At 42.9% G+C, this 22,498-nt stretch overlaps 1 protein-coding gene across 2 annotated transcripts in view; it reads left to right on the top strand.

The window, feature by feature from the left end:
• MINDY4 (MINDY lysine 48 deubiquitinase 4) overlaps nucleotides 1–22,498 on the top strand; it is a 141,089-nt gene that overhangs the window by 57,833 nt on the left and 60,758 nt on the right. For both annotated transcript variants that reach the window (XM_017876438.1, XM_017876437.1), the window contains exon 6: nucleotides 16,200–16,258. In XM_017876438.1, coding sequence (XP_017731927.1) covers nucleotides 16,200–16,258 — 59 coding nt within the window. The remainder of the gene's footprint in view (nucleotides 1–16,199; nucleotides 16,259–22,498) is intronic.

The following is a 22,498-nucleotide window of genomic DNA, read 5'->3' as shown; positions in this document are numbered from 1 at the left end:
AGTTATACATGATATAAATGATGAATTGATGGGTGCTGACGAGTTGATGGGTGCAGCACACCAACATGGCATAAGTATACATATGTAACAAACCTGCACGTTATGCACATGTACCCTAGAACTTAAAGTATAATAAAAAAAAAATTAAAAAACAAAAACAAAAACAAAAAAAAAAACACATGGACTAGATAGGAAAAATGAATCGTTAATAGGATCTATCTCTTATCTCTGAGTAATGATCATAAAGAAGTGTAACCAGGTTTGTTATTCAGTGCTGGAATCTGGGTAAGGTGATGGTATAAAACCCAAGGCTAGCCCAAGACACGCTGAGGGAGCACCTCAACACAGCTGATGAATTTTTGTTACATGGGCATCCGCAAGCTCTTGAACTCCAAGGAATCAGTGGTTACAGAAACAACAGCTCCCACGTATTTTCCGGGTGCATAGAAAACAGGATTTTTCAAGTAGGTCTGCTGGGCCCTGGGAAGCTGGTTCCCACCCTCCTTTTCCAGACCTATCTTACGCCCTCTAACCAGCTAGGGCTGGAATCCTCACCCAGCCTTCTGGTTGTTTTCTCAAAACTTCTGGACCTTTGATTCCACTCCCACCGTGAGGCTCAACATGACATTTCCAACAGTAGACTGCCCAGAATGGGTCCAGCTGCTTCCGATGGTTTTCCATTTGTTCTGGAAAAAGCGCCAGATACTTTTGGTCAGAGCTCTTCCCGGCGTCTGCCTTGCTGCGGCCATTTCTCGCCCACACCATCTGGAAGGGGCTGCCGTCTGTAGGTCCCTGCACATCTGTCCCACTGGGGAGGGAGATGATGGTGCGAGAGTGCAGCTTGGAGAACCAAGGACTTGGGATTTTGGAGGGGGTACTTTCAGCCTCATGCCTGCGTTAGATTCAGATCCTTAAAAAACCAGAGAACCAGAGCCCTGCCAGAGGGCTTCATTCCGCCTCTGTGGAAGTTTCATTGTAAGGAGAAAAGGGATTGTGGTGCTCCGATTTTTTCTTTTCTACTTCTACAAACTCATGTGAATTATTGTTACCTTTTAAGGATCTGGGAGGGAAACTTGCCCTGTGTTAAAGTGTTCAATCCCCAGGTCCTGAATTCTGTGTGAGGTGGGCCTTGTGCTCCCGCGCTGTGGGGTTCATGGAAAGTTTCAGTACAGACTTTCCACCCTTGAGTGGCTGGATTCTCAGCCACATCCAGCCACTCAGTGAATACCCTCACCTGCTGGGCTTTCCACTCACAGCCACCTGTGCTGAATAGCTGAGGAACCTCAGCAGAGGCAGGAGGCAGTAACCTCAGAATGGGGGCAGGGAGGAATGGGACCCATGGTTTGCTACCCAAGGACCCTGACAGCCCATTTCCAGGGAAGATGACTGACTGTCAGGAGAGGCACAGGGGGCTGGCAGGCCGGCTCAGGGACACAGCTAATTTTAGCCCAGGGTGTACTTGTCCGAATTGGGGCTGGCTCCCTCATGGAAATTCCACAGCTGTCTGGTTTTATGTGTATGAGTGGTGTAATGCTCAAAATTTGCAAAGTTAACTTGGGTTTAAAGCAACGTGTTTCTTTCTCCTTCTTCTAAAAATGCCCAGAAAACAGTCATTTCTCTGTGCTTTGGGAGTAGGTCAAAATTTCCTGGAGGTTCTTTTTTCATGATGGGGCAGTGTGGGGTGGAAGGAAGCATAGCTCTAGGAAACAGTCTTGACTTGATCTTGCTCTAGCCAAACCAGGGGAGGACAGAGAATCACAGTCTCTGTGCCCAAGGAGACCTTTGGGTCATCCATTTGGTGCAGTCAGTAAAATAAATTATTATTTAAAATACTGGAGGACCAGCCTCAGGTTCAGAGGCAGAGCCAGACATTGTGGTCCTGAAACTTACACAATCTGAGTGACCTCTTTAAGGGAAAGAATATGAAAGTATTTAATTTTCACAAATTTTCCAAAAAGACAAGACTGTGTGAACACACATTTCTAAGGTCTCTTAGAAAGAAAAGTCCCTGAAGCTTAAGCTTCATTAGCTTCATGGTAAATCAAATGCTCTTCGGGTTGTTATTATTATTATTTTTTTCTGGCCAAGTAAGGACATTAAAACGATTTCATAAAATTTCACAATCTTATTTCAAGATTATGTCAACCTTTAAAATGAACAAATTAAGCTTTAGCAAAACATTTCGCTGCATTGTTTTTTATTTTTCTCATGTCACCACGGACCTGTGTGTTTTGGACAGTTGGTAATTTTCCAAGCTTCAGTGTCTTCATTTGTAAAAAATAGGGCTAAAAAGTTCTTATGCTGCTTTCTACACAGGACTTCTGTGAGAATTAAATTTTAAAACGTGCTTAGCAAGTGCTAGGAAAAGTAGAAGGTGCTGCTTAGATGAGCAATTATTATTGAAGGGCAAAGCTATAGAACATTTAGTGCCTGCCCTTACAAGGTCACAGAAAAGGTAAATCAAAGCCCAGGGAAGGTGAATATTTGCCCAAGGTCACTTGGAGAAAGGCATGAGCTCCAAAAATAAGTGTTATTTAAAGGTAAGCCTCTTTATCTTTCTAAAAGTAAATGAACCCAAATTTCTTTCTTTTCAAATGGCTATGAGGTCAACCTTGGACCCAGTCAGAGCTGTTTCGAACATGTGGCTCACAGCTCTTATATAAATGCTTATGTAGGGGAATGCCTTATAAGTTTGAAAGGAAAATGCTTCATCCTAGAAGTTGTTTTAAACCATGCTTTGACATATTTAACCAAACAGAGCCTAAGTGGGTTTAGTGTTTTGTGGGACTCAGCCTCTCTCGTGGGTGCAGCTTACTTCCCTGACACGTTGGTTGGCCTTTATTAGGACAGTCTTGGGCAGGATTGGTGCCCCAGAGTGGCTTCTCCTAGCAGCTAAGTAAACATCTCCACACAGCTTTTCAATCTACTGTGGAAATTGGCAGCAACTCCGTCAGGCAGCCTGTCAGAACCTTCCTTTTGTCATGCCAGGGATGACTTTAGACCTCCCTGGGACAAGGCCAAGGCTGTAGAGGCAATCCTTTCCATCCTGGGCTCTCACACCATCCTTGGGAGGCACCCCCAGGGACCTCTGGGGAGGGAGGCTGGGCTGCCAGGGATCCCTAATCAGAGGCAGCCTTAGTGGCCCTGCCCACTGGGTGTGCAGCCTGCGGCCCACTTACACCTGGGACACCTCATGCCAGGCACCCCATCACATCTCCAGCACTGGCCTTGGTCACTGGGCTCATCCAGCATCTCGTGATGGGTGGGCTTGGTCAAGTCCAGCAGCCACGGGCTAGTGTGCAGAGGGGTGGAGGTGAGACCAAGATGAAGGGAGATCATAGTCTAGCAACATTTTGCTTGGTGAACTGCATACCTCAGGCCAGACTGGTTATTCAGTGAATTTGAATGTGTTCCAGAGACATGCTTCATAGAGATCACTTTTCCTTCGAGAAGGTATTTTTCTCTCCCTGGGGTAACATCATGTCTACCCACCCTTTCACTGCCTGTTGAGCAACTCCTGCCTCTTGCACCAGTCACCTTTTGGAGCTGACTTCAGCTGTGCCCAGGAAACTTCAGCCTGAGAGAAGGGCAGGGAGGTATGAACTGGGAGGGCCACAAAGTCCTGCTGGTATGTGTCTCCCCAAGGGAAGAGCAATCTGTCCTAATGCATTTTGGGTCTTAAGAAAATGAAGGCGGTGCCTCAAATATCCAGCATGGGATAGATTAAAATAAACCAAGATGAGAGTCAGGAGCCTAAAACTCTATTTCTGCCTACTAACCAGGGGCCCTGGGAAAGCTCTGTCCTTGACTCCACCTCCAGCAGGGCTGCAGGATTAGATTAGATGGTCTAGATTAGCCTTTTCAGCCCTTCCAGCTGGATGAGCTATATCTAGGTGATCTCTGAGTACTCCTCAGCTTCCAGAGGGAGCAATCATTGAATACCAATTGCGTGCCAGGGTCTCGTATGAGAAATTGGAAGATTAGGGAAATAATATGAGGGAAGGTCACATTTCTTTACACTTGTGTTTTGCAAACTGTATGCCCTTGAAGAAAACTTCTGAGTCTGAGACTGTGATAAATTTCTTCTCCGTTCCTGGAATGTTCCAGAATCCAGCCTGACTCAAGGAACAGAGATACAGGAAGGAGAAATGTTGGAACTGATTTCAGATCTTGCTCTGGCTCTGCATACTTCTTGTCAAGGACGTGTGCCAAGGACTGTTGGGAGGGACACGTACGGAAAGAGAGTTTAGCTGAGAAACCATCACCCCAACAAAACAATGGCTTAGGAGTCTGGAGTACTGCACGTGTTCTCTCCAGCCAGACAGCCTGGGCCCGATGGCTTTTCCAGGAGGATGCGGGGCCATCCATTTCTCCCTCCCTCCTACCTGGGCCCCCCCCTGCCCCACTCCGCCTCCCAAATCTGTCCTCACTGGGCGATCTCTATCTTTGTCCACCTTTGTCATCATGGACCCAGATGAGAGAGACTTGGGTATGCAGCCCAGTTCCCAATTAAGGGTTTCACTGGTTTCAGGAAGATAATTTATTTGAGTTGAATTGTTAAGGCAGATTGTTTTCACAGGATTCCAAGCAGAGAACTTTTCTCACAGGAAATGTCAGACCAGCAATTCTAGTCAGGTTTTCCACATCCTTAAGAGGAAAGAAAAGACAGAGAGAAAAAAATATTCCTTTTATATGTTGTAGGTCAACCATTTGAGAACTGGCAACTGCCGGGTATAAACTTAAGATCTGTTAAAGTTGCTACACGTTGTGATCGTTAGTGCACGCGATGACTTCTCGATAACCCAACCCTTCGTGAGACCTCATGTTCTTTATGGCTTAATTTGAAAAACGCCTGTGAATATCCAGTGACCAAGGGAGGTGGAGGAAGCCCCTCCAGAGGCTCAGAGTCCCGCTGAGCTCCCAGGAGGTGAAGCCACTGAAGAATTCCCATCCTCTCCTTGGACCTTGTTTTCCTTGTCTGTAACACCAAAGGTCATGCCAGGTGACATCTAAGTGCCATCCAGCTCTAACCACAATTCTGGACTCCGCCTATACCTAAAGGAGCTTGGCTGAGGAGCTACAGGAAACCAAAGAAAAAAGGAGAGCAGGAAAGTGAAAGGAAAAAACTTTTCTTCCATGGAGAACTTGGGTTTGTCCTTTTTTTTTTTTTTGTATTCTACATTTAAAAAAACTTTTTTTAAAAGTCTTTTATATCAACTTGCCCTCAGGGATCTGACTCACAAAAGCTTACTGCTTCTCCAGCAGTTCAGTCATTCACAAGAGCTGTTGAAGTGATAGGGGCTATGCAGAGTCACTGATGGAAAAGCCAGGAATGAGTGCAGCACCGCTGTCCCTGGTGGGCACCTCCAGTGTTTGCTGTGTACATACATGGCCAGAAGTGCTTGCAGGTGGGGAGGGGCTGGGTCTGAAGAGCAGAAGCCCAGGTTCCCGAAGTGTTGTGGTTCTTATAGCCCCTCAAAGACAACTCCAGCAAAAGGGAGGTTGAGACTAGAGGCAATGCATCTGTTGACAGGTGATGCCAGTCTTACCTATCATGTGCGTGTCCATTCAATTCTTCTATGTCTGCCCATGTCTGAATAACTCTCTCCTTAATTATAATCTAACTGTCTTGTTCATTGCACAATGATGTTCTGTTTCACGTGGGGGTAGGAGTGGTAGGAGTGCTGAATTTGTAGTCAGGAAACCTGGACTCTGGTCCTGGGGTTTTCAGTTTCACTCGCCTTGTTGCATGGCCTCCAGTATGTATATCACCAGCATATTGGGTATGTGTGGGATGCTGGATATCCTCATCTTGTTACTGACTCTAGCAGGGATGCTTCCAATGCCTCAGCGTTAGGTAGGATGTTCTTTAGGGTTCAAATAAAACCCTTCCCTTAAGCATGCTAAGAATTATTTTTAAAGAACCATATATGGATATTTATTTTATCAAGTGCTTTTCTGCATCTATTTAGATTATTTTATATTTTTTAAATCTCTTGGTTTGAATTACATTATTAGATTTTCTACTGTTAAAATAGTCTTGCATTTCTATTTGGTCATAATTTCTCTCAAACTCATGGCTAATACAGTTGTCTATTTTATTTTATATTTTTGTATTTTATGTTTACAGGTATTAGTTTTTTAGAATCAAGGTTGTGGTAGCCTCATTAATCATCATTATCTCAACTAACACGTAGAAATTTCTGTATGTAGGGTGCTATTCCTAGTACTTGATGTATTAACTCATTTAATTCTCACAACAATCTTTTGAGGGAAGACTATTATTAGCCCCATTAGATGAAGAATAAAGAATAGATGAAGAATCTGAAGCCCAGAGAAGCTGGACACTTGGCTCTCCTGCACAGACTTTTAGTGTGTCAGTGAGATTCACAGCTGGGATGGGTGGTTCAGGGACCAAGTGCACACTCTTTGGGAATGTAAACTGGGGAGATTTTCTTATATTTGGTGGAACACATCAGTAAAACTCTTCATGTGTATGTTGGGGCTGGAAATGGGGGTGAATTTTAAATTAATGATTTAAGAAAATTATTATAGGTAGTTTCGGATTTTCTGTTCATTTTTTAGTCAGTTTTGTGATTTTTCTAGAAAGTGGTCCCACCTGTCAGTTTTCAGATGTATTGGTTTGAACTTATTCATACTATATTCTTCTTACTGAAAAGCTGCCATTGATAATGTTTAGTTTTATCCTTCCTTTTCACTCTTAGTATTGTTTATTTATACTCTCTTCTCTTTATCAATCTTGCCAAAGGTTTGCCTTTTTATTAATCTTTTAAAAGAGTCAGTTTTGAGGGTTGTTGAATCTATTTATTATTTTTTGTTTCATTAACTTTTTCATCTTGCATTGATTTTTCCTCCTTTCTACTCTCTTTTGGTCTATTCTGTTGTTCTCTTTTGCAGGGGGGTGCTTAGCTCTTTGCTTTCCACTGTTCCACAGTAATAGGTGCCTTTATGCTATACATTGCCCTCTCCATATTACTTTAACTGCTTCCCATAAGACTTTATAAGTTGTGTTTTTGACGTTAACCATTTTGAAATCTGTTCTGCCATTATTTCTTTAAAATTTTCTAATGCATGGGTTATTTTGGGGGGATGTAGAGGAGCTATCTCTTTATTATTGAATTCTTGTTTTATTTCTTTGTAATCAGAAACACAGTTTGGAATTTTTTGAGACATATATGTGGACTACTGTATGGTCAATATTTATAAATTTGTGCTTGACAAGAATATATTATTTAACAGTTGGATGTTTTGGATCAAACATGTTATTTTAATGTTCAAATATTCTTTATTCTTATTAATGTTATTTTTCTGCTTGATCTGTTAGTTGCTGGGAGATATGTGTTAAAATTTTCTATTATGCTCATGGATTGAACAGTTTCTCCTTGTAGTTCTGTCAAATTTTTGATAATATGTTTTGAAGCTGTGTTGTTAGGAGCATAGAGGTTCATGATGGCTACATTTTCTGTTGAATTTTCCTTTTATTATTCTCTAGTAAGTAAGTTTATCACTAATAATACTTTTATCCCAAAGTCTGTTTTATCTGATAGCATGTAGCCACATCATCTTTTCAATGGCTAGTATACAAATGGTATATTTTTGCCATGCTTTAGTGTTAAGCTTTTTTATCATGTGTCTTAAAACAGCATATAGATATTTTTTAAAGTAAAATTCAATCTCTGTCTCTTTTAACTGGCAAGTTTAATTTTTTTGCCTTTAGTATAATTGCTGATTTACTTGAATTTATTTGTCCTGTTATATTTCATACTTCCCTTTTGCCACACTTTTTCTTTATATCATTTCTCCTCTTTTCTTGCATTATTTTTTAAATTAACCATTTGAAAGTGAACAATTCAGTGACATTTAGTACATTCACAGTGTTGTATAACCACCACCTCTGTCTAGTTCTAGAACATTTTCATTTCTTCTAAGTAAAATCCCTTATGCATTAAGCAGTTTTTCTCCATTCTTCCCCTAACCCCTAGTCTCTGGCAACTACCAATCTGTGATATTTCACATAAGTGGAATCATATAAGCTTTTGTGTCAGGCTTCTTTCACTTAACATAATGTTTTTGAGGTTCATCCATGTTGTAGCATGTATCCATACCTCATTCCTTTTGATGGCAGAATAATACTCCATTGTATGGATATATAACATTTTATTTATTTACTCATTTGTTAATTGACATTTGGGTTGTCTCCACCTTTTGGTTATTGTAAATAGTGCTGCCGTGAACATTTATGCCCATGTATTTGTTTGAGTCCCTGTTTTCAGTTCTTTGGGGTGTATACTGAAAAATGGAATTGCAGAATAATTTTATTTTTAACTTTTCGGGGAACTCCCAGACTGTTTTCCACAGTGGCACTTACTTGTGAATTAACTGAAATGTATTTTTTTCTACTCTTTTCACATTTGGAAATTATACATTATGTTTTTATTGTTCTAGTGGTTACTTCTAAATTTTTAATCTTAATTGACTTTAATCAATCCTTCTACCCCCTCAAAAAAATGTGACATTTTGGGAAGCTTTAACTCTGATGATCGTTTCCCATTCCTATGCTCCTGTTTATTATGTCAGGTGTTTTAGTTTCATGTTGTTTTTAACTACTCTTAAATTAGTTGCTATTGTTATTATTTTAATTGTTTCTATTGCCAGTTCTCATTTAGGTTTTATCTAAATGCTTACTGATTTCTTTTACTCCTGATATGAGTCCTTAATCGTTCATTCAGTGGAGGTCTGTGATAGTTAACTGTTTTAATCCTTGTCTGAAAATGTCTTCATTTTGTTCTTACTTTTAATGATGTTTTAGTTGGGAATTTCAAAGTTGACAGTTATTTTCTTTCAGCTTTGAAGATGTTATTGTCTTACGCCCTTGTCATTGCTATTGAGAGGTCTGCTGTAACTGTTTATAGGTAATATGCCTTTTCTCTAAGATTTTTCTCATTGTCTTTGGTATTCCAGTAGTTTTAAAATGACGTGTCTAGGTGTGCATTTATTTTTACATGTCCGTTTGAATGTCATGTTTCTGTGAGGATACATGTCTGGAAAGTTCTTAGCAATTACCTTTTCAGGTATTTGCCTTCCTAGATTCTCATTATTCTTCCCTTCTGGAGCTTCTTTTATATGTAGGTTGGACTTTAGAAGTTTTTCCTCCATGTCTCTGCTCTTTCATGCATTTTATCTCTTTCCTGATTGGTGATATTCTGAGTAATGTCATCTGATAGCTCTTAGTACTTAATGATGTCTTCACTGTGTCTAATCTACTGTTTATGTTTACCAAAAGATTTTTTCCAAACTTTAAAGATGTTCAAAACTGCAAAAAACTTGAAAGAAGAGTACAATGAATATCTGTAGACTTTTCACCTAAATTCAGCAATTGATACAATTTTGTCACATTTGTTCTTTCTCTTTCTTTCTCTCATCTCCTCCCCAATATATATTATATGTATTTATGTATGCACGTATTTTTCTGATGATTCATTCTAAAGGAAAATACAGATATCCTGGCATTTCACTTGTAAATATTTCAGCATGCATCTCCTAAGGGCAAGAACATTTTCCTCCACAACCACAGTACCCACAACATTTCTTTCTTTCTTTCTTTTCTTTTCTTTTCTCCCCTTCTCCTCCCTCCCTCCCTCCCTCCCTTCCTTCTTTCCTTCCCTCTTTCTTTCTTTCTTTTCTTTCTTTCTTGACAGAATCTTGCTCTCACACCCAGACTGGAGTGCAGTGGTGTGATCTTGGCTCGCTGTCACCTCCATCTCCCAGATTCAAGGGATCCTCCCATAGTCCTGTAGATGGAACTACAGGCTCATACCACCAAGCCTGGCTAATTTTTGTATTTTTAGTAGAGGCAGGGTTTTGCCATGTTGCCCAGGCTGGTCTCAAACTCCTGGGCTCAAGTGATCCTCCTGCCTCAGCCTCCTAAAGTGTTGGGATTACAGGTATGAACCAGTGTACCTGGCCCAATAAATTTCATATTGATTCAATAACATTATCTGACATGTAGCCCATAATCACATCTTTCTCAAGTGTTCCCGAGATATTCTTTTAGGCTTTATTTTTTTTTCAATCCAGGATCCATTCAAGGTTTGCCCATTGTCTTGGTTGACATGCCTGTCTAATATTTATTTATTTATTTCAGACAAGGTTTCACTCTTGCCTAGGCTGGAGTGCAGTGGCATGATCGATCACAGCTCACTGCAGTCTTGGCTTCCCAGGCTCCAGTGATCCTCCTACCTCAAGCCTCCCCAGCAGCTAGGATTACAGGCATGCACCACCATACTTGGCTAATTTTTTATTTTTTATTTATTTATTTTTTGCAGAGATGGGGTATCACTATGTTGCCCAGACTGTTGTCCAACTTCTTGGCCCCCTGAAGTGTTGGGATTATAGGTATTAGCCACTGCACTGAGCCTCTAGTCTATTTTAACCTCAGTTTTAGTTTTTCATGAAGAGAATGGGCTTGTTTTCCTAAGAACACCCATTCTAGATTTGTTGTCTTGTTTCATTATTAGGTTTATATTAAGCATTTTTGCGGGGGGGAAGGACAATACAGAAGTGATGTTGTGTATTTCCTGTTACATCACATCAGGACCACATTAATGCCAGCTTGTTTTATTTTGATGATGCTAATTTGGATCACTCTGTTAAGGTGGTGTATGTCACTCTCTCTATCATTATAAAGATAACTTTCCCTTTGGCAATTAATAAGTAATCTGAAACTTTCAGACCATATGAATACCCTGTTTCTCAAAAACCTTCCATCCAGTTGTATTGGCATCTACTGATGACCGTTTCCCATATAAATGATTAAATTGGAGTGTATAAAATGATGATTTTCTAATTTTATAATTCCTTCTACATTCATTGACGGTATTCTGTAGAGAAGAGCTTGCCCATCTTCTCTCTCTTTTCCTTGCACTACCCGCAGCTTCTTCCTTTTTGTCCTTTATTCCTTCCTCTTTCAGTAGCAGATTCATGAATGTTTTTTTCAATATTTAATGTATTATCTATCACCATTGTTATATGCCCATTATTTCAATGACTACATTTACTCTTCAGAGCTGCCCATTCTTTTTTTTTCATAATGTCTAGCTCTTTTCTTATGATTTCCATTCCTATTTTTAAAAAGTTTCTCTAATCTTTCTAATTTACAGCCTCTCTAAGATTGTTGCTCCATCTTGAGTCTTTGGGAGTCCTATTTGCTGTGTCTGTTGGCTTTCACGCATGGTACATCGTTTCTCATGTGCTTGAGAGTTTACTATTTTGAGCATATTTTAGTAGGACTTATAAAACAAATAAAAAAACAAAAAACCTCTCTCTTCCAGGGAATCTTGTGTGAACTGGTTTGTAGAAGTGCTCTGTCAGATTATTTTACATTACTTTGGTTAGGTGTGCTGGGGTATCACTGACTTCGGAAAAATTTATGTTAATTTCTTGTATTCTAGATTCTTGTGTCATATGAATGGGGTCAATCTGAACTCCATTGACACTGGGTTCTGATATTTCGTCAAATATATAGCAAATGTCTTAGTCTATTTTCTGTAGCATATAACAGAGTACCTGAAACTGAGTAGTTTATAAGGAAACAAAATTTGTGTACTACAATTCTGGAGGTTGGAAAGTCCAAGGATGGGAGGTCATATCTAGTGAGGGCCTTCTTGCTGGTGGGGGCCCTCTGCAGAGTGCTGAGGTAGCTCAAGGAATCACACGATGGGGAGGTTGAGTGTGCCAATTCAGGTCTGTCTTCCTCTTCTTAGAAAGCCACCAATCCCACTCCCATAACAACTTGTTAATTTATGAACCCATTAATCCATTCATGAGAGCAAAGCACTCATGACCTAATCATCTCCTGAATGCCCCACCTCTCAATACTGCCACATTGGGGATTTAATTTCAACATGAGTTTTAGAGGGGTCTGATATTCAAACCATAGCAGTAAGTGATCAGTATCTTTATTTTCATGAGATGCCTTTCTTTTAGAACCCATAACTAATTTAGCCAAGAATCTAGTAACAAACACAGAGGAGTAAGCATCTCCTCTTCTCAGTTTTTATTTTTTTGTTGTTATTTATTTTTGTTTTTTAGGGGTAGCGGCTTGCATGATCATAGCTTATTACAACCTTAATCTCCTGGGTTCCGGCAATCCTCCCACCTCAGCCTCCCGAGTAGCTGGGACTACAGGTGCGTGACACCACGCTCAACTAATTTTTTTATTTTTTGTAGAGAGAGGGTCTTGATATGTTGCCCAGGCTGGCCTCAAGTGATCCTCCTGCCTCCACCTCCGTCTCCACCTCCCAGAATGCTGGGACTATAGGCATGAGCCACCACACCTGGCTTCTTCTCTGTTATTATGTGAGAGTGACTCTTCACTAAGCCAAGGATTCAGGTATTCAGAGATTGAGTCCTGGTCCCTTGGAGCCCAGAACACCAGCAGTGACCTGGCTCGTGCCTCTCCCTGGGGCCGGGGCGGGGCATGAGAAGAGCTGTGGTGGGAGGTGGAGGCCTCAGCAGAGGGGCGAGCGGAGTTTTGCCAGTTGGCCCCCATGGATTTATTAGTTGCATACTTTGACACATGTCTCTGGGTTATCTGAACAATCACACTTTGAAAAGTGTTTTGAATCCCTTGATTTATCTTTTTGTCATTGTTGTTCAGAATAGTTTCACTCAAAGGGAAGAACATGTTTTTAAACTGACCTTTTAAACTTTGTAAAGCTTATGCCACAAAGAGACACATGAAAGGAACAATAAGCACATTCTCTACATGGAAGCATAATTGAAGTCTCTGGTGATGAGATCTATGGGAACCCGGCACAAAGCATCTGAGCTGGGCTCTTATAGCTGATGGATGGCCCTCTGGGTGGAAGTCCTGTGACCAGAGAGACAGGCCAAGCTGTACCCTACCCAGTGGGAACATGATTCCCACCATCTCAGCGGGCTCATGGCCACCTGCCTACCTTCAGGAGCCAAGGGAACCACTTGGGAGATTTGGCCCTTGTCCTATAGTCTGCAGGAAGCCATGGAAGTTTCTGAGCAGAGGAAGGATGTGGAAAATCGAGGCAAGAGCAGAGTAGAGCATTTGAAACCAGCAGCCTGGGTTTGAATCCTGACTCTGGCACTTCTAAGTCATGTGACCTTGTGTAAGCCACCTGGCTTCTGTGAGAATCATCTGGCACTGAGCACCCATTTATGGAGCACTGGCTATAGGCTGGACACCCGAGATCCGGAGGAGACCAAGATAATCCTGCAGTCCTTTCTTCTTCCTTGCTTGTAACTGTTACCACATGTGTTAGTTTACCATTGCTGCCATAACAAATTACCACAAACTAAGTGGCCTCAAACAACATGAATTTATTATCTCATAGTTCTGGAGGGCTGAAGTTCCACTGGGCTAAAGTCAAGGTGTTGGCAGGGCTGGTTGTTTCTTGAGGATCCAGGGGAGAATTTGTTTCCTTGCCCTTTTCACCTTCTAGTACCCACCTGGATTCCTTGGCTTGTAGCTCCTTCCTGTCTGCAAAGCAGATCACTCCAATCTCTGTTTCTATGTTCACATCGCCTTCTCTTCTTCTGTGTCAGATCTCTCTTTACCTCTTTATGATAAGGATCCTTATAATTACGTTGGTCCCATTTGGGTAATACAGGATAATTTCCTCATCTAAAGATCCTTCACTTATTCTCATTTGCAGAATCCCTTTTGCCATGTAAAGTAACATTCACAAGGAAGTTCCAGGGATTAGGATGTGGATATAATTGAGGGCTGTTATTCAGCCTACCACACCACGCGACATTGCATTTAATGTCTGTTCATTTTACATATCTGTGTAATGTGTTTCTTCTGGGCAGTGAGATAGATAGGCCTGCCAGATAGCCTCACATGTGATGGGTGAGTGAGTGAATAAATGAATGAATGTGTTCTTTGGAGTTGAGAAGAAGCTGATGTTCCACTTGAGCTTTAGAGGATTAGTGTGAGTTTGTTTGCCAGAGTATTCTAGATGGAATGAGCAGCTTATGAAAAGATATAGAGGCATGAACTGAGACGTTCAGCATGGAGGAAATGCGGGTGGAATGTGATGGCCCAGAGTGAGATGAGGCTGGGCAGTAGGTGGCCGGGTCATGGAGAGCCTTGCAGGATACCCTGATGGGCCTGGATTTTATTTTTATAAGGAAGCAGTAAATGTAGTTATTGCCATTGTCTTTGGAGTTACCGCCTGGGTTTAAATGCCTGTGCTGCCACTTACTTGCTGTGTAACCCTAGGAAAATTACTAAATGTCTTTGAGACTGAGTGAAATAAGTGCTTCATAAACCTTTTCTGAGAAGTAGATGACTTTTGAGGCTTGCAAAGCATTTAGCACAGTGTGTGGAACAGTCACAGGAGCCTTTAGGAATGTATTGGTATTCTTGCTGTTATTTTAATACATGTGATTATTGTTATTATTGATGGTGATGATGGGGACTCTGAAGAATTTCAGCCAGGCTTCAGTGTTGTGGTCAGATTTGCTTTCTAGGAAGATGACTTTGGCAGCCATGTGAAAATGTTGGGGGCCAAGGATGGGTGACACTAAGGGTCAGGAAACCAGTTAGGAGCCTATTAAAATAATCTAGGTGAGAGATGAAGAGGCAGAGAGCAGAGGTGGGGGTTCAAGAGAGATGTTATTGAATGCAGGATGTTGGAGAGATGTCTTTGCTGCTGCTGTTCCCTGCTTGAAATCATTCATGGGGGATTTTAGAGGCTTAGTACCAATGCCTTGGTCCTTGATTTTCAGAAAGGGACGCTGAAGCACAGCAAGGGGAGGATGCCTTGCCTTCATCTCCAGATGAAGCAGTGACAGATGGGATAGGCAGGGTAGAACTCAGGTCCTCAGCCCTTTGTTGCAGAGCAGGCGGAGGTGGGAAGAGTGTGATTGGAAGAGGCTCCTGGTGAAAGTGCAGTTCTTCATGGGTGGGGGTGCTCTGACACAACCTCAGTGTTGATTGCCCCTTCCACACCCCTCTAACCACCCCTCTGTGCCTTAACTCCTCTTTCCAGCTCATTCTTCCACCAGTCCCCACAAGAATGCCTATAGAATCCTGGTGGTGTTGGGCAGAGGGGTTTTGTGGTTTTGAATTAAGGCAAATGACTTGACTGAGTCGAGGAGGACACTTGGAGGATGAGGACTGCCTGGGAGGAAGGGTGAGGGAGTTCTGTGTTCTAGCGCCAGTGAAAGAAACCCAGAGTCTGAAGAAGTGTGTACTCAGGGATTTGGTACTGTGTGTCCTCTGAGGTCTTCCATTCACGCCCCTTCATACATCTTCAGGAGGAAACCAATTCAATAGAGTACACCAGGGCAAGATTACGATTGTTACTTCAATCATATCTTACCCTGCAAGGATGTTGGAGGAAAATATATTTCAATGCCACGCTCAAAAGAGCTGTCATTTTTTTAACATAGTAAATGGGTTTTCAGAGAGTGATGTAATACTGTTATTTTTAATACTTTCTGTTTAGAAATGATTTTACTTTATTTCAGATCGATGCGTGCTAGAGAACAGAAAAATCTAAAGGGAACTTTAGAAAATGCTCCCTTAAAGGTTCCACCCTTAAAAGGTGGACCCTTTTAAGAAAGCTCTGTGTGTACATACCTGAATTTACAAATCAGAATCACAGGGCAATGTTTTAAGTAACAGGAAGATACAGGAGGGTTCCTTTAAACACCTTGGTACATTTCAAAGGTTTCTTATATATAGCTGCTGATGGCTTTACCAGAAAGCTAGGAGAGAGGGAACAAACAAACAAAAATCATGGAGATGAGATGAACGGATTCTGGGCAATGATGACAAGAACTTCATTTGTTTGTGCATGTGTGTGTTTCCCAAAAGTATTGCAGTGAAATTGGCGAGATAGCCTACCTGCAGTGCTTGGCAAATGCCAACCTACAGAGCTGACCATCCTGTATTGGCTGGTGTATGAGTCTCTTTGTGAGAACACAGAATCGACAAGCATCATGGAGGCTATTTGGTCCCATCCCATGTGGAACCTATGGCTGAGAGAGGGGGAGTATTCAAGGCACACAGAGGCAAGGCCAAGACTAGAGAGACCTGTCTCCTGAATGCCTGTCCATCGCTCTTAACAGTCTTCTCTGCCGTTTGCATTTCTCTGTCTGTCCCCTCTGGTACATTGATATTTTCTATTTTCTAGGAAAAATCAGTTGCTGACGTCTGACAAGGTGGATGATGAGCTGGGTGCCCTGCGGCTCGGTAGGTGCAGCGGGTGCCTCTGTGCTGTGCCCATCAGGGCCTAAGGGGTCCTCATTGGCTCTGTCTGGGAGATGGGTGGTGGGGGGCCCCTTTCCTTCCACCTGACCTCAGCAAGTGGGTCCAGTCAAGTGAGCAGAGCAGACTACTCTCTCTCTGATTGATGTCTTCTACTTCTTGCCCTTCTCTCCTGGGGACATCCTTTTAAGAGACCAGTCAATCCTGGATCTACACTGTGGGGCCAGAGAAGCTCTTTGGTATTTTTTTTAGGGCCATTCAGTAATGGCCTTAGTAAGTTAACTAAGGTCTCCAGGAAACAGTTCTCATTCAGAGTATCAGTATAGCTCTGTCTGGGAAGGCCCATCCTTTTAAAAAGTTTATCAGTGTATTATGGAGGCATAAGACACAAACGGTGAAGGCATTAAGTGTACAACCTTAAGTGCTCTAGTGTGCATCTTCACTTCTGTGTACATCTGTGTAACTGCTCTCTGAGATCAAGATAGAGCACGTTTCCTTCCACTCTTTAGTTTTGAAGCAAACTTTTTTCTTTCTCTTTCTGTAATTTCCTACTCTCCAAAGACTGATGTGTTTGCAGGGTTTTGCAGAAGCAGCTAGAGATTGAGGATGTTGAGACCAACGATTGACCGTGAGAGGATGAGGCTTGAGTGCTGCCAACATTTGCTCCTCTTCTGGAGCCAACAATTTACCTATTGTAACATTTGGGCAGACAAGAGCTGTTCAGATGCTCTTCTTCTCCCTTTTGAACTCTCCCTTTTAAACTGAAGGAAGAAAGCAGTGCCCCTATTTAGAACTCCCTTGTGTGAGACGTGTAGTCTGACAGTTTGCTTTGATGAAGTTGAAAGAAAGGTGCAGGCGTCTGAGCTGTGGAGGCGGAGGTGGGGGTTTGTTTACTCTGCATAACTCATCCCAGAAGCAGCAGATCCTCAGAACTCCCCAGATGGGGTAGACTTCTGTGCAAGGCTGTGCAGAGTACAGCATGGAGTCAGGAGGTGCTGGCATCCAAACCCTTTTTATGTACCACTGCACTTTAAGATTTTGCAGTGAAAGCTGCTTGTGTTTGGACACAAGCAAAGCAGTTCCTGGTCTTCAGAACCCAGAGAGCTTCTACTAGAAGAAAGGCTGTTAGCAATTCTCAGAAGCAGCTGTTTGAAGTGTGTTTGTATATGTTTTCTGGAGGGAGGCCGACTCCTCTTTGCTAATGGCTCAGCTAATGATTTAGGAAAGGAGAAGAGGGGGAAGGATAGGAGACCATGGAACCCAGTCATGGAGGGAGTTCATGAAAGAGAAGAAAGGAAGGAGAAGTCTTGTGGGGGCCAGGGTGTTGGGAGTTGAGCAATTCAGAAACAAAAATCAAATTTGGTTAGAGGAACAGCACTCCTTCTCCACCCCAGTTCATTTTACTTTGGTTCAATTCAGTAAACTCTTGTCAGCAGTTACCTGCCAGGGCATATGCAAGGCTCTGTAGAAGGCAGACCAAGGTGAATAAAAGGTGGCCTTGCCTTTTTGGAGGGTGGGGTAGGTAGGACAAAGGAAGAGAGGTATCTTCCCATAGCAACACATGAAGCAGATGCCCAGCAGTGCTTAACTGCTTTAATAAGCCAAGTTCTGTGATAGGTTTCTGTATTAGTCTGTTCTCATGCTGCTAATAAAGACATACTTGAAGCTGAGTAATTTATAAAGGAAAGAGGTTTAATTGACTCACAGTTCAGCATGGCTGGGGAGGCCTCAGGAAACTTACAATCGTGGCAGAAGGGGAAGCAAACATGTCCTCCACATGGCGGCAGGAAGAAGTCCCCAGCAAAAGGGGGAAAATCCCCTTATAAACCATCAGATCTCATGAGAACTCACTATTACGAGAATAACATGAGGGTAACCGCTTCCATGATTCAATTACCTCCTGTCAGGTCCCTCCCATGACACGTGGGGATGATGGGAACTACAATTCAAGATGAGATTTGGGTGGGGACACAGCCAAACCATATCAGTTCTGGAAGCTTCCATACTGTGTAGGTATTTAGTCTGGACTCTGAAGAATGGGCAAGGTCTTGCCAAATAGAGATGTGGAAGGAGCCGTATAGGCAAAAGCCTGGTGTATGTGTGAGAAAGATTGGCTAGAGGTAACGGCTCTGTCGGGGAGGGTATGGGGGTCAGTGTGAAATGAGGCTGAAGTGAAGGCTGGGCTGGGCAAGATGATTTTGAGTGCTGTGCTAAAGAGCTGTACAGCAAGTCATTGGGCAGAGATTCTGTGCTAGTGAGATATCTAGGGCTGTGCATTTGGGGAATATATCTGGACTTAGGTGTAGAATAGACTTTAGGGGTACAAGCTTAGATATTGGGATACTGGTGAGGGGCTCTTGGCGTAGTCCAGAGAAGAGGTAATGAGACCCCTGTTACCTGGGAAATCCAGTGGGTATTTCAGCACCTGCCCGAATATCACCTCTTATGGGAAGTTTCCCTGAGCATTTATGGCAGAATTAATTGCCTCCCTCTCTGCTCTGAAAACCCTTGCACTAGTCCCTTTTTCAGCACTTACTGGGTTATGTTGTAATTTTTCAGGGGGCTCTGTCTCTCCCTTGGCAGGGAGCTGCTTGAATGAAGGGGTGGGGCCTTAGTCATCTCTGACCTGTGTGTCCTACATCATCCCTAGTACATCATGGCTGCTCAAGAATGCTCTTGCTGAGCAAATAGAAACATAAGGGCATATTCCTGTGACAGTGGAGAGAGAAAGGCAACGGGGGGCAGAATATGAGACATTTTGGAGGCAGAGTGATCTAGAAGCTGGACTGGCATGGTGGGTGAGAGGGTAGAGGTTTCAGCCTGGGGCTCTTGTAGAAGGGTAAAGAAGAGATGGGATCTTTTATTGAAACTGGAGTCAGGAAGGGTTCTGAGTTTCTGGTGTTGGGGCACTTCCAGAAGATATCTTGTAGTCAGTAGGAAGTTCTACACAGGTTCCCAGAAAAAAGCTATGCGGACCATTCTCCCTATGGAATCTTCCTATGAACATCATTCCCCTTGGTATCTTTGACTCCCTATTGAAATAAAACCCAATTACTTTATACATACATACATACATACATACATCCTACAAAAAGCACGTAGAATGGTATGGGAAACAAAATCCTTTGCTGCTTTTCAGTCAGACATTTAAACCAGGACCTTAAAAATAGCATTCTCAAACCACTGACATTTACATTACAAATTGTCTGCCTGGCCAACATGTCGTTCTGGAGTGTTTTGTTTTTCCCTTGCATGGTGTTCCCACCACATCTGGGCCCGAGGCCTGCTGTATGGTCTTGAACCAACTCCCTGCATTCAGGGCAATTTCTCCCTGTAGAAGCCAAAGGAGTTTGCCTTTTCCAAGGGGCTCACTCTGGCCTATGCTCCATCAGGGTCTGCTTTTCCTGGGCCCCCAGCCTTCATTCCCAGATTTTCTTCATGGGACCCAGGCATAGCATGTTTCAGGCCTGGCTCCCTCCCTGACAACCTCGGATTAAATAGAAACCTCTAAATGGTCTTAAATACTATCACTTTGTGCCTCCAGGAAACAATCTGGCTCAAGGCATTGCAAGAAACCCTTCAGGGACAGTCCTCCAGTAATCTGGAATCACTCAAGTTATCCTGCCCCTTTGTTTGGGGCCTCAGATGTCTAAGGTGGAATTAATCACACATCTCTTTTCCTCCAGAGAACATTCTCAGTGTTGGTCTTTGCAAAGCCTGCCTATCAGTCTTCTTCCCTTTCTTCCTTCCTACCCTTTTTTTTTTTTTTTTTTTTTGAGATGGAGTCTTGCTCTGTTGCCCAGGCTGGAGTGCAGTGGTGTAATCTCACCTTACTGCACCCTCCGCCCTCTGCTTCCCGGGTTCAAGTGATTCTCCTGCCTCAGCCTCCTGAGTAGCTGGGATTACAGGCCCATGCCACCATGCCTGGCTAATTTTTGTATTTTTGTAGAGATGGGGTTTCGTCATGTTGGCCAGGCCGCTCTTGAACTCCTGACCTCAGGTGATCCATCCACCTCAGCCTCCCAAAGTGTTGGGATTACAGGCATGAGCCACTGTGCCTGGCCTCCTTCCCCGCCTTTTACATTTCCCGCTCTCCTTCCCTTTCTCCCTCCTAACTTTCTTTCCTTATTTATCTTTAGCCCTACCCCTTATACTCTTATTACTTTCCTTTCCCATATGCAATAATTCTCTTATGCTTAATCTGTATCTTTTTCTTGTGTATGGTCTTGCAAAATCTATAATGTTTTGTGTGCATCATTTTTACTTGACATAGATAGCATTGTGTTATATATCTCATTTGGTTTCTTACTTTCTCTACCCACGACCATGTTTTTAAGTCCCATTCTTGTTGCTGGGTAGACATCTGGTCTTTGTTTTAGGTTATTTATGTAAGGCCATGGTCATAGGGTAGCTTTTCAGAGACCCTAACTAAGAAGCTGTATTAGTCCATTTTCATGCTGTTGATAAAAGTATATCTGAGACAGGGCAATTTACAAAGGAAAGAAGTTTAATAGAGAACTCAGAGTTCCACGTTGCTGGGGAAGCCTCACAATCATGGTGGAAGGCAAGGAGGAGCAAGTCAAATCTTGCGTGGATGGTGGCAGGCAAAGAGAGAGCCTGTGTAGGCAAACTCCTGTTTTTAAAAGCCATCAGATGTCATGAGACTTATTCACTATCAGGAGACCAGCACAGGAAAGACCCACCTCCATGATTTGATTATCTCCCACAGTGTCCCTCCCACAACACGTGGGAATTATGGGAGCTACAAGATGAGATTTGGATGGGGATACAGAGCCAAGCCATATCATTCTGCCCCTGGCCCCTCCCAAATCTCATGTCTTCACATTTCAAAACCAATCATGCCTTCCCAACAGTTCCGCAAAGTCTTAACTCATTTCAGCATTAACTTAAAAATCCACAGTTTAAAGTCTCATCTGAGACAAGGCAAGTCCCTTCCACCTATGAGCCAGTAAAATCAAAAGCAAGTTAGTTACTTCCTAGATACAGTGGGGGTACAGGCACTGGGTAAATGCAGCTGTCATGGGAGAAATTGGCCAAAACAAATGGGCCACAGGCCCTATGCAAGTCCAGAATCCAGCAGGGCAGTCAAATCTTAAAGCTCCAAAGTGATCTCCTTTGACTCCATGTCTCACATCTAGGTCATGCTGATGCAAGAGGTGGGTTCCCATGGTCTTGGGCAGCTCTGCCCCTGTGGCTTTGCAGGGTACAGCCTCCCTCCCACTTGTTTTCATGGGCTAGTGTTGAGTGTCTGTGGCTTTTCCAGGCACATGGTGCAAGCTGTTGGTGAATCTACCATTCTGTGGTCTGGAGGACAGTAGCCCTCTTCTCACAGCTCCACTAGGTGGTGCCCTGTAGGGATTATTTGTGGGGCCTCCACCCCCACATTTCCTTTCTGCACTGCCCTAGCAGAGGTTCTCCGTGAGGGCCCCGCCCCTGTAGCAAACTTCTGCCTGGACATCCAGGTGTTTCCATACATCCTCTGAAATCTAGGCAGAGGTTCCCAAACCTCAATTCTTGACTTCTGTGCACGTGCAGGCTCAACATCACATGGTAGCTGCCAAAGGTTGGGCCTTGCACCCTTTGAAGCCACAGCCTGAGCTGTACATTGGCCCCTTTTAGTTATCACTAGAGTGGCTGGGACATAGGGCACAAAGTCCTTAGGCTGTACAAAGCACAGGGACCCTGGGCCCAGCCCATGAAGCCGTTTTTTCCTCCTAGGCCTCTGGATCTGTGATGAGAGAGCCTGCCATGAAGACCTCTGACATGCCCTGGAGACATTTTCCCCATTGTCTTGGGGATTAACATTTGGCTTCTGGCTACTTATGCAAATTTCTGCAGCCAACTTGAATTTCTCCTCAGAAAATGGGATTTTCTTTTCTATTACATTTCTTTTCTATTGCAAGTTTTCTGAGCTTTTATGCTCTGCTTCCCTTATAAAACTGAATGGCTTTAACAGCACCCAGGTTACCTCTCGAATGCTTTGCTGCTTAGAAATTTCTTCCACCAGATACCCTAAATCATCTCTCTGAAGTTTAAAGTTCTGCAAATCTCTAGGGCAGAGGCAAAATGCTGCCAATATCTTTGCTAGAACATAACAACAGTCACCTTTGCTCCAATTCCCAACAAGTTACTCATCTCCATCTGAGACCTTATTGTTCATACTACTATCAGCATTTTTGTCAAAGCCATTCAACATGTCTCTAG

This window comes from Rhinopithecus bieti, unplaced genomic scaffold, assembly GCF_001698545.2.
Source record: "Rhinopithecus bieti isolate Rb0 unplaced genomic scaffold, ASM169854v2 scaffold_10015, whole genome shotgun sequence".
Classification (NCBI taxonomy): Eukaryota; Metazoa; Chordata; class Mammalia; order Primates; family Cercopithecidae; genus Rhinopithecus; species Rhinopithecus bieti.
The sequence above is the reverse complement of the archived record's forward strand: the minus strand, read 5'-3'. Positions and strand labels throughout refer to the sequence as shown.